The 13,265-nt window shown below is 38.5% G+C and overlaps 1 protein-coding gene across 1 annotated transcript in view; it reads right to left on the minus strand.

Moving 5' to 3' along the window:
- Nucleotides 1-13,265, minus strand: part of dlgap2a (discs, large (Drosophila) homolog-associated protein 2a) — a 431,171-nt gene that overhangs the window by 55,986 nt on the left and 361,920 nt on the right. The window contains exon 11 of the mRNA XM_017707804.2: nucleotides 8,951-9,010. Within this exon, the coding sequence (XP_017563293.1) occupies nucleotides 8,951-9,010 (60 nt within the window). The remainder of the gene's footprint in view (nucleotides 1-8,950; nucleotides 9,011-13,265) is intronic.

The following is a 13,265-nucleotide window of genomic DNA, read 5'->3' on the forward strand; positions in this document are numbered from 1 at the left end:
TATCCAAGGCAAAAATTGAATGCAAATCTTTGGCACCAGTGCTGCTAATGCTAAAAGGGAAAATGGACTCCTAACGCCACTTCCTCAGTTTAATGGCGAGTTTGCTGACATGTTCCACATTCATTTTGCGCTGCATGTGACAACGAGTGACACTAATGAGAATAGACTCATGTGGACCAACATCTGCTCTTGGATGATAACATAATTTTCCATCTCTGCAGTGTTTCTTGTTGCCCAACAAAGAGATGCTACAAACCAGCCTTAAGGCTGCTGATCCGGAATCTGCTTTAAATCTTTCATATCCTAACAAATACTAGATCCTAGATTAGCCACTTTAAATCTTAGAGGCATTATACGCACGGACTGATGTGTAAAAAAGCACTCCTGTTCCAAGGTGCTTTGTGAATACGGCCCCAGAGATGCCCTTTTGATAGCGTGTTCCGAACATTAGGGATTATGGGGAATCGGATGCAGGTTTAAGAGCGTTTGCGGCGGTTCCGCTCGACTGAGCTCCGGCACACTAGAGCGAAGCTTGATAAACTACTTCAGACATAATGAAAGAGATTCAAGCACTTTATCCCAACACGGAAATCTCTATTCATCAGCAAACACAATCAGGTGCTTAAGCTCATATGAGAGACAAAGAAACAGCGAGCCAGTTTGTATATGTGCTCTGCGTGTGTCTATGTGAGTTCTAATGGCATGTGTTGTGCTGCGGACGGTATTTATGGCCCTCAGAAAACAGTGGCTCAGGCTTTTAAAGCTATGCAAATGCTGCTGGCTCAGAATTAATGGAAAAGCTCCATTATGGTCAATGTCACTCTGCAGACGAGGCTGCACTGCAATCTAGGGGGCCATGCATCACCACTCCCTCCTCGACACGGATTCTAAAACCTCAGTGCCTCTCCATAAACATCACAGCAATGCACGTTTGTGGAATGCCTTGGACTGAAATAGATTTTATAGGATGTGGATGTGATTCCATGCGAGTCTATAAAATTTAGCGCTTCCAGAATGGTGCAAAAAACGTATAAAAACAGACATTAGGCCCAGGCCTGGAAGAGCGAGGCTTTAATCTATTGAAGCAGCCTCCAACAAGTTGTTTGTCTAATTATGCTCCTTTTTTTGTTTACTCATTAACCTTTACAAAAAATAGAGTTATTATTGTTATATAGGTTTTTATTTAAATTTAAATATAGGCACTTATTTTGAAGACTACCAACACAGGGACTTCATAACACATGCATAAGCATAGAATAGCACATGTATAAAGCTTAATAGTATTTATGAAAAGCTTACACTAAAGTCAGGTCTATACATATTTGGCTGGTGACAAAATTATAGGTATTTCAGCTGTCTACCACAGCATTGGAGTTAACATCAAACTGGAAAAGTAAAATTTGTGACCAAACTTTGCGTTGGCTTGACAAAGTTGATTCTATAAAATCCCAGGTGGTTGCTAATTTGTTGCTATGTTATGCATTACCAGGTGGTAACTAAGATGTTTCTAGGCCAATGCTATGGAATCCTGGGTAGTTGCTAAGGTGTTGCAGGGCTGTTGCTTTGGTATCCCAGGCGATTTTTAGGTGTTAATAGGCCATTGCTGATGTTATCCCAAGTGGTTGCTAAGGTGGTTGGTTAGTGTAGTGGTTAACACCTCCACCTTCTACACTGTGGACTGGGCTTCAATCCCCACCTGGGTAAGCACCCTACACTAAACCAATAAGAGTCCTTGGGCAAGACTCCCAACACCACCTTTGCCTACCTGTGTAAAATGATCAAATTGTAAGTCGCTCTGGATAAGAGCGTCTGCCAAATGCTGTAAATGTGTTATTATGCAATTGCAACGGCATCCCAAGTGGTTGCTAATGCGTTTCTAGGCTCTTGCTACGGTATCTCAGGTATGATGCTTTAGAACAAATGGCCAGATCAAGAACACCCTCCAGAACGTAGGCATATCTGTGTCAAAGTTAACATTCTTCTAGGCTTGTGCCAGGTACCATCAGGTACCATCAGGTACCATCAGGTACCATTCCAGTACCTGAGAAGTTTATAGCAGTGTTTTACATCTGAATTTACATGACCAAATCATAAGGCTAATTATTCAGTAACTGCATGAATTAAATGCAAATTGTTATTTTGTTTATTTATTTTTGTAAAACTTCCCCTCAATTCAACAGAAAATGTGTTTTATGATCACACATATTGCTATGCGCTTACAGTTTACTGCTGAAAGCCAAAAATCTTAATCTTAAAATAATTTTTACAGAGCAGATCACTGAAGAGATGCCATCTGTTTATAGTTTATAGCCCAGATTTGTTCAGCTTCTTTTATTATAAGGGTTTAAAATGGCATCACCATCTATTTGACTGGAAAGAAGACAGGGTCTGAGACACACCATTAGAATGTAGCTTTTGAAATATGAAAGTTATGAAGAATAGGATGAAGTACATTTTGGAACCACCGGTGGCAGCACTCTGTATGTACCTCTCCACCATTAAAAAAATGTTTTAGGCCAAAAGCTTATCTCAAAATTGTTGTTAAAATAATGTCTCAGGCATGAGGCAGCACAAGTAGAACCATTTTATCTAATAGCTTTCTGTGTGGCATTAAACTCCTCACACATCTGGTTCCTATCACCACTACTGTGAACAATTCTGACAAGACAATGGGACATTTCATATCGAACCACTCTGAATGACTTTGTTTACATTGTAACCATTGAATTTTACAGATTTTTTGAAAATCGGTCGAATTTCCCCTGAACTCAATTTGTTCACATATGGCTTAAAATTCAGACCCAACTTTTTTTTTTGTCCTACGTTGTATTGCACTGCAGCAAAAGAGAGAGAAAGGCAAAGAAGAGGAGAAAGAGAATGAGGGAAAACAGGACTGATGTACAGAGTCGTGATAAAAGCCAGCCTCAACCGTCACCTCTGCTGCTCTGGCCACTGTGCCGCGACAGCCATAAAGCAGAGGAGGGTACTCTTTATGGAGCTGTAACTTATATAATGAAGGCAGGCGGTGCCCCGATGCCAGCCTTCGCTCAGCACTGGCTGGATGTTGGCTGCAGTGACCGTGGTCGCTGCCACTGTGAGTGATGGGGACATGGTGGCTAAAGTGCTGCAGTCTAAGACAAAAGTGCCTGACAGAGCGCGGCCGCTTCCTGTGGATGGATGGCAGGACCCTTCTGGCTAAATATAGAGCCATGTCTGACAAAAAGAGAGGACAGAGGGGAAGGTGACCAAGGTGAGAATGTGTCTGAGAGAGAGAGAGAGCGAGAAAAAGACGGACACCAAACATTTCATTAATAAATTAGTGCACAATTATTTTCAGCTACGTTTACATGCAACCTGATAATTCATTAATAATCCAACTAATAGCTCAATCAGAATATTCTAGTCCGATTGAGGCCATTCGGAGTACAGTTTCTAGTCTATTGAAGGAGGTAAATAACCTGTTAAATAGAAGAATAATCACCGTGTAAACGCCTGATTACATTGCCTATCGGATAGTTTAGGTACATTCTGCACATCACAGAGAAAGTTTATAATGTTCAACGTGGAGCAGAAACTGGTCTGCAGAGGAGACGAAGTTTACGCTTTGATCTTTAAAAGACTGCGGTCTTCCTCACTGCCTCCTTTAATCAGGACATGTGAAGGACGTTTTCCTGAGTCTGACATCATTTTAAAGCAAATAAAAACACAATCACTGCTCACTGCTGCTCATCTCACTCTGACTGGACTCATGTAATGCTCCTTGTCATGGTAACGTCTATACATTAGAGTGGCTCTCGTGCACATGATTTTGGACCAGAATACTTATAGTGTGCATGTAAACTGAGTTTTTTTCATCAGATTGTTGAGTAGAGTGAGCATAAACACCTTAATCTATAATAGAATGTATTCAATCAGACTGGCAAAAATCTTTACTTATGAAAAACACAGCCATTGATTAAGTAAAGGTTATTCATTTTTCAGCCTCAGGGAAAAGCAGAAAACAACAGAAAATCACACACTAACCTCAGTGACTAAGCATAATATCATATTTTAAAGTATTCACTTTATCCACTCTTCGGTTTTATTTCAGCTTCCATTCTTTTCAAGAGGCCTGCTTTCAGTTTCTCAAAATATCTGCAGGGATATTTTCCTACACCCCAAGGTTGGTTTTGCATTTTCTGCTTCTTGCAATCCAAATAATCCCAAACACATTCAGTGATGTTGATATCTTGGGCAGTGTCAGTGCTGTGAACGCCACCAGTGGGCCTATACTTACTTATTTTGATCACTGGCCCAGCTGCTCTTATGTACTTTCAGTATTTAAATATTTTGAATATGTAAATAAAAAATAAAATAAAACCAATTAAACACTCACAGACTCCCTGCATTAGCCGTGGTACTATCACTTTGGAGATGAGAGGAAGATCATTGGAATTTGAATCATATGAACAAGGCATAAATGTCATTCTGGTCATTATTGCTCCTGGGTGTCTTATTATCAGCTCAAAGTATTATGCATTCTGGTAAATTAGCAAGCTGTTATTTTTTTTCCATTTTTTCCCTACTGCATTGTTTGAACTTTGCAAATGTCTCATTTAAGCAGCCTCTGCAGGACTGCGGCATGTTGTGCACCTCTCTGCACTACAGCAAGACTGAAATCCAGCACTCAAGGTGGCAAACCAGCCATCAGAAGAATTCAAAAACACACCCTAAATGCATGTTTTGTGAGATGATTTTATGATTCAAGAATTTCTCAAATACAACCCCTATTCCAAAAAAAACCCAGAAGGGAACAGCAAATAAAAACAGAATATTTATTTATAAATATACTTTGATTTGTTTTTTTTTTGTTCTCTCAAACTTTGTTATATCAAATTCTACCCACTAGTTAGGATTCCCCCCAGCACACATCACCAGTGCTAGGAGTGCATAGTAAAACACAAGCTTCCTCTGGGCCATGTGAAGCACCACTGCGTCTTTTTGAACTGTCATTAACATTACCGCTGAATAACATTACCATTAACATTACCTCTTTCATTCTGAAATTGATGTATTCGCATTCCAAATAAAATTGGGACAAGAGCAATGTAAGACAAGAAACATTATGAAGTGTTTAAAAAACCATCTTAAACAGTTGATGCAATAATGCTTGAATATAAACGGAAAGCGTATTGTGGTCAACCTATCAGAGTGTTTATGGAAATATTGGATATTCTCTGGACATAAGAAGGAAAGGAGACGGCTACATCCAGATTGTTACCAGTGTAAAGCTCAAAGGCCAGAGTCGTCCTTGGCATAGGAGGGTATTATTGCATAACCTGTACATCTCTGAAGGCACCATTAACAACGAACACATTTTAGAGCAACATATGCTGCCTTTTAGACACCATCTTTTTCAGGAACGCCTATGCTTATCTCAACATGAAGTTCAAAAGGTCAAACTGATTCTATTTTGCCCCTATAGTACAGTCTATTCACTCAGCAGCCTTCTTGGCAATTTTTCCAGCATTTTCCAATCTCTTTGAACAGGGAGAGATCAAAATACTTGAAACTGAAGGCCAAATTACCATTTCAAAAAATATACCTGAAATCTCTGGTAAAATCAGACTAAAACTTCATATATTGTCTTGTTTGGCTCAATTATGCACGGGTCATTCTGGCTACTGTGCTTGTGCAGCTCTTCACAAGGGGCCTTTCCCCATTCACAGCAAGCTGAATGGTGTTTTTCTTGAAAAGTGGAACTTTCTACACAAACAGCTACCACATTGAGTGTTATGAGCTTTACCATTCACATTTCAACCAGTGAACAGTCTCCTCCTTTATATCATCTCTGACACAGGCCAAACAGAATGTAATAATCACTGCTTTATGTTTTCCTTACCATTTTATACACTAAAATTTGTAATTTTTGTAAATGAGAGCTAATTTCAGGGCTAAATTTAGCCTAAAAAGGGCTAATTTCATTGATTGTTCACCATTTCTGCAAAATTCAATCAAGAAGATCTAAACAAAGTCATTCAGACTGGTTCAGTGTGAAATGCTCCATTCCTGAGAAACTTACAGAGTCAGAGTTGTTCACGGTGGTGGTCATAGGAACCAGACGTCCAAAGCATGTAGTGCCTCTAAAAGCTCCCTCACAGAAAAAGAAGTGACATGGTTAAGAATACATTGCTTGATGTCTGAGACATTATTTTACAATAGATTTGAGAAGGTTATGGCCTAAAATCTACTTTTTAGAATTGAATTTGTGATGTGACATACATGCAGGGCGTTATAAGTCAAAATAGTCCCCAAACAAGTCTTATTCAGATAGTAAATAAAATGCTTCTATTAGCATTGCAGATATCATGACCCCTGGTTCTTATCAGCACCACTGTAAAGAAATCAGTTTCTCCACAATGAATCATTTTACATCAAAGCACAAACTCCCTGACTGAATTACTCAGAAATACAAAACAATCTGTGCCCTTTAATGTGTGGAACAGCCTTAGCGTGAGTGGGTGTTCAAGGTACATATCAGCCGAGCCGGCAGTTTGGTACAGATGAACTTTCAATAAGACAAAAATACTGTCTTTGTACCACTGTCAACTAGTCACTGGCATTTAATATCAGCCAAAAAGAAGCAACTGTTTAAACTGTGCAGGAGGAGGAGGTGGAGGAGGAGGATAGAGCAAGAAAGCGAGGGATATTTCACATTCCACTGCAGTTTTCCAATCTCACACTGCGATAAGCACTAGCGCCTGATGAATCAATAAAAGCCCCTGTGCCCCGTCACGACTCAAGGGGAAAAACACAGAGATGCCGCCAAACCGGCACTGGGGTAAGAACACCCCTCTCTACTGGTTAATAGCACTAACCCGTCAGGTCCCTGTCCCCCAGATTATTCATTAGAACGGAGGTGAAGCTGTTTTTATCAGAATAAGTTGGCTTATAGAGGACACCGCCAAGCATATCATTAATCACAAATTGCGTCCGATACGGCGTGCTTGCTAGATGTAATGGAGGTGATGCTGAGGGAAATTAGCTGAGACTTTCTGCCTTCTGTGCTGTAATGAAGCCGCAAAGTGAAACAATGTGAGCTACCTGCTTCAGATGTCAACTATTAAACTGACACCTCACATTTCAGCAAAAGAAATGCAAGTACTACCAACCATATTACATTTAATGTAAGTCGTATATTTAAAGCAAAGATTACAAATTGGCAAAAAATCTAATCCAAATACAGTCAATTAGCCGATATGTTTGCTGCTTGAAGTTTCCTCGTTTAGTTTTGCACTGGAGCGATGAGGCTAACGTAGCTAACAAGTACTGGAAACTAAAGTCCACCAATTAGCATGAACCACACACTGTGCACACACTTGATTTGAACCATGTTGAACCGTTAAGTAATCTCAAACAACTTCATTGCAGCCACAAAGGGTAATACAAGGGGTCCAAGCACTAATCAGCTCCATAAGGTCTTATGTGCCAGACTGGGGCCTTTCACAGACAGATGGTGAATGATAGGGAGTCGGAGTTTATCAAAAGACCTTCATGTGTCAAGTTTATCAGAGGCCTTATTCAAATAAGACATTTTAAAAGGTTTTACTGACTGACCTTTTGACCTTGGTATATTAAGCAGCAAAGTTTGAACAAATACGTCAGTACAAGCAGTCCAATTTCTGACATAACTTACAATTGGTTGGACACCTAATTATGTGTTTTCCAACTATGACATCCTGTTGGACAAAACTGAAGAAGCAAACGCTTCAGACACCAAACTATTTAGGTTCAGTATATTTGGCTTAGGGTGAAAATGATTCAAATCAAAGTTAATTATTAAAACTAAAATCTACATCTATATATAAATATACACATTTTGCAAAAAAGTTAAAATTGAGATGTTGAAATATCTCCATTCTGTAATTTTTTAAAACTTTTTTGTGGATTTTGAAAACTACAGGTACCCTTTGAAGAATTTCATGAAGAATGGACTAATAAAAAATGTCCCAAATTACTTGTTACTTTACCAATATCCTGTTACATTACCTTCCTTTGAAGGTCAAGAATGTATTTTTACTTCACCTCTAAATTTACCATGCACAGAAATGTAAAATCATTTGGCAAAAATATAAAATATAAAAACCTATTAATCACTTGTCCGATGGTGTAATATGCACTATATTAATGATAATTTAGCACATTTTCAGGTTGGCTATTTGCAAAACTGTATTATATTTTGGGGAATTTAGTACATTTTCAGCCTGATTCTTTTTTAAATTTGCAATATGATACTTTGTATTTTGCAGAATTCATGAAAGTAACTTTGGCAACTGGTCCATTTAAAAGTATTACATCATCTATTTTGAATGAAAAGATCTTATAAATATAATAAATTCCCAATAAGGCAATAAGATATTACATGAGACTAACCTGAAAATGAACTAAATTCTATTAACGTAATAATGCACTGCATTATGGAAAATTCTTTCAATATTGGGCTCATGCACTTGTCTTGTCATTCCACGGCAGTGTGTGTGTGTGTGTGTGTGTGTTGGGGTGGTGGATCCCCAAAGCCCCCTTCAAGGCAGTTCCATTACTTTACTAGGTCAAGTGTGTTAGATGAACCCTCAGTGGAGCTCAAAAGATCAAATGAACACCAGTGTCAACTTCAGCAGCAGAACTTTCCCAGAAATCATTGCAATCTGATGTATTTCCTAGTCAACACCTTAAAGACTACAGATACATGGTAAGCTATGTGATTCACTGAGGCTAATCCAGCTGAGAGCCTGGTTGAAAAACCTGCTCTTTCCCTTGTCCTGCAAGTGGCCACTTGTATAACGTTGGTATAATGCACTTCCTAGTGGTGAGTTAAAGTTTAATGTTCTACACAAGTTACTGCCTCAATTTAATCAATACAAAAAGCAAATGATAATGAGTGTCAATCAGGTGTCAAGGGATGTGGCTTTACCTGGAGGTTGCTGGGAGGGTCTGTCCACACTGCCTGATGATGGGAGGCGGAACTGGATTCCTGTGAGCAAACAACACACATCACACTGACACAACAAGGTTGAGTGCTAATCCTAAAGCATGCTAGGATCCATGCATTTTGAAGTAAAAAACATAAACAAAATAAACTATTAATAGTCTTTGTAAAAAAAGTTGTTGGTGAAAAGTGCAACATCCATAAAGAAAAGTTTGAAATCCTCTGTGTGCACCCATGAAGAGCATTGGGGTGGGCAACACGATGATATTTTATTGTTATTGCAAAACATTTCATAGTATTATGCTTTTTGGAGTATACTGTTGACGTCAGCACCAAGAAACACTGAACTACATGTTTACCAAGAGGAGGTTTAACTGAATTTACTGTAGTGCAGTAAATACTATACTATAGTATAAATGCTTTATAATTAATATATTTAATTAAATGATATCATCATGATATTTGATTTTTGTCATATCACCCAGTCATACAAGGGTCTTTGTTAAAGTAACTTTCTTTAAATGACAGCAGTTGTTTCAAATTCTCCTAATTTTAGATACAGTGAGTGGCAGCAAGTATTTAAACACTTTTTTTGCTATGTAATATGCTTCCAGTGCAAATATCCAATTCAGATGTACATAATGTCTTTCAATTTATAAATACAAACCAAAAAAATATGCATTCATCAGCATGAACACAGAAAAACTAAATTCATAGGGAACAAGTATTTAATAACTATATTTTTTAACTATATTTTTTATATTTTATATTTTTGCCTATATATATATATATATATATATATATATATATATATATATATATATAGCTCTTTGTTGGGATAATTTCTTGTAGCAATTATAGTGAAGTTGAAGGAGCTTCCTCAAGAAGTTCTCATGGGAACATTATTGACCAACAATGGATTGGAAAAAGGAATAAAACTACAGCTAATCGTCCCTCTACAGGTATGAAAATGAAGATTTCTCTTACATTAATGATAAGGAAGGTAAGAGGGAAGCCAGCAGCCACTTAAAAGGGTTGCAGGATGACTTTAAAGCAGGAACAAGTTACTTAGAGAACTCTGGAAAAAATTCAGCTCGTCATATTCAGAGGAAGAGGGATTGAGCGTATGATCCCAGCAACATCTACAGTGAAGTATGAAGGTGGGAGCATCATGATATGGGGCTGCTTCTCTGCAAACAGTTCTGGGGCATTGCAGGTCATTAAAAATAAGCATGAACAAGGTGATGAATAGCAAGATATTAGAGGAGAATTTAGTCAATAGAATTGGCCAAACTGGAGATAAGGCGATGACCCTACACATACAGCCAAAATAACAACACTAGTGTCTATGGAAGGTGAAGGTGCTTGAATGGGCAAGCCAAACGCCTGACTTCTGCCTCAAAGTGTATGGAGGACTTTCAAGTTGGGAGTTCATGAGGCACATTAATAACTTTGGAGACCTGAAGATTTGTTTTTGTTTATTGAATTCAGAACCATTAGCCAACTGTGTTTGCACGCCGTGGAATTAGACTGCCGCATTTAACCAGTGCAGTGAAACATCCGCACTAGTGAACAAATACACTAGGGGGCACACTTACCCGGAGCAGTGGGCAGCCCTACTCACAGCGCCCAGGAAGCAACTGGTTAGGTGTCTTGCTCAAGGGCACTTCACAGGGCTGGTTTGCTAACCGCCAGCCCATGCATGTGCCTGTGCATATCTACTCTTGGTCATATTTATAAGTACAAAGCAAATAAAAAATGTACAAACTAACAAAATAACAAAATCTCTGAACAAAATAAGCAAATAAACATATTAGGAAGGCTGGCTCTGTTATAGGAGTCAAGCTGCCACATCACTGTATCCCTTTTCCGATTAATTGATAATATTGATGCAACCCCAAGTTAGTTATGTCTATAATATGTGCTTTTAGTTTACCTAATCCACTCAACAAATCTGTCTCATATGCCATGTAAATATGCAAATAGGTGTACTTTTATTTTTCTTGTACTTTAACTTATGTCTAGATTTATTTCTATTTTCTATTTTTCTACATAGTACATGGAAGTTTACGAAACTCTATCTATCTATCTATCTATCTATCTATCTATCTATCTATCTGTCTATCTATCTATCTGTCTATCTAAATCTAAGGTGGATATAAGCACAGGAAGGGCTGGAGAAATATTTCTCACAGAATTTAACACCTTGTATCTTCCTAAAAGCCTAATTATGGCCTAATTATGTTCATATATATGACATTAATACCTAAATTTTGAGATTTGAGAATACCTGAGATTTTTTGCATTATTTTCTGCTGATGACCTGACCCCATATTACTGTTAGCCCATAGCTCACATTGTTATTATATCCGGCTCCCACCATATATATATATATATATATATATATATATATATATATATATATATATATAATATATATAATATAGTACATAATTAGAATCACAATGAGTTTTGCATTGGCTGCAATTTACCGAGCTATAAAGCCGATCTCCACCCTGGGGGGGCCATAACAGATCAATTAATATGATGTCGGGAACGGCAGCCCACGCAGTGTGAAACTTCACTTACCACTTCAACCCGCCGTACAGAAACCACCTTAGACCCTGTGGGGAACCAATAAAAGACCGTGGAGACGTGGAAAAACACTGGAAACCAAAAACGTACCACACCTCGCAAAGCCAAAACTGCCAATGCTCGCGCACAATAACAGCTCTGTTGATAAAAGTGCTGCTTTTTATTATGTATTTAAATTCGTAAAATTCAGATCATTCAGAATACATTTAGAATGGCGTCAAAGAAACCGATGAACGCCTGATAGAAAGACCTAGCGATGAAGATACAACGAAAGAAGTAAGAGAGCTCGACCCGTTCACCATTTGTTTTTAGCGACACATCTTTTGAAAGGCTATTTCCGAGGAAACGTAGGTAGGCAGATTATCACGAGAACCGAAAACATTTAAGGTTATTGATTAATCAAACAGAAAATAAAAACTGAGGTGCTGATGCTGAAATCATTCCAAAGCTCACAGTGCTTGAACAATATTGAGGCAGAACGTTATAAGAAAAAAAAGAAAAAGGAAAATAATAAATAATCATAATAAAAGAGAAGCACACGTTCACATTCACAAGTCAAAAAAAAGGCACACAATGTAAAAGCAGCCAGAGAAATGGAGAATGGTGAGCTTATCTTATACTCGCCAAGAAAATATACACCCCCTATATTTCCACAGTATGGCTCAGTTACCCACGCTTCTGGCCCTCTGGAGCACGTTATGAGTCACTATGGTGTTATGGAACAATGAGCAGGCAACAACATTTTTTCTTTTTTTTTTTTCCTTTTTTTTTAAATGCTACTGTACAGTGATTCCCTGTACTTCAAAGCACCAGTGGGTTAGGTCTGAATGTGCATGTGTAACCCACTTTTATTACTTGTTGGAAAACTCCTCTAGCACAGCAAAGGGGAGACGTTAAACAGTTACGTATCAAATGCCGTTGCATAAGGCATGAGGGCAGACAATTCCAGGGCTGGGGTCAATGCCGTTTCACTCCATGCAGTTCGGTTTCAATAAAACTGAATGTAAATAGTGCCACTCATCATTGACATGTGTTGATCAGTTTTTGGCATATCGTGCTCTGCGGCCTTAACTGACCTCTGACTGATGCACCTGGCCCCAACCCCGGATGTCTCGTATAAAGAAGGAAGGCCAATTCTTTACGGATCACCTTACTTACTTTACTCGTGCAGAAAAAGAAAACAACCTGCTGGGGAGCTTTTTTCAGTGTTGGCACCTGAAAAACCGATAAATTCTTTTCAAATTCTTGCAATACGTTCAAAATAGGAGGCAACAGGTGAAGATGCCCAGCGTTCACATTAGAAGGCAAGAGAGAACCAAGCATTTCCTTTGGAAGAACACTACAAAAAACGGTTTCTTAGAAAATGAAAACATTAAATCTAGCTAACGTGTCTGTTTCCAGCCTATTCGATTTAGGTTTCTTCACTGGCTGTAATGTTTTATAGTGTAGGCGACTTGTAGTTGGGATTTAGCAACAAGCGATGCAAAACAGGTTGTCTGAGGGGTCAGGCAGTGCCAAAACTACTGGGAGGTCAGGGTGGGGTGGGGTGGGTTTGTTAAACCTTCATTCAAACCTTCATATTCCTGCTGACATAACTGCCCATCAATGACTAATGGAAAATCCAATTTAGTAACATCCCTCACTAGTTAGCTTCCATTAACTTTACCTAGAAAGAACTGACCTCTGTTTATCTCCTTCTTATACA

This window comes from Pygocentrus nattereri, chromosome 10 (genome assembly GCF_015220715.1).
Source record: "Pygocentrus nattereri isolate fPygNat1 chromosome 10, fPygNat1.pri, whole genome shotgun sequence".
Taxonomy (NCBI): Eukaryota; Metazoa; Chordata; class Actinopteri; order Characiformes; family Serrasalmidae; genus Pygocentrus; species Pygocentrus nattereri.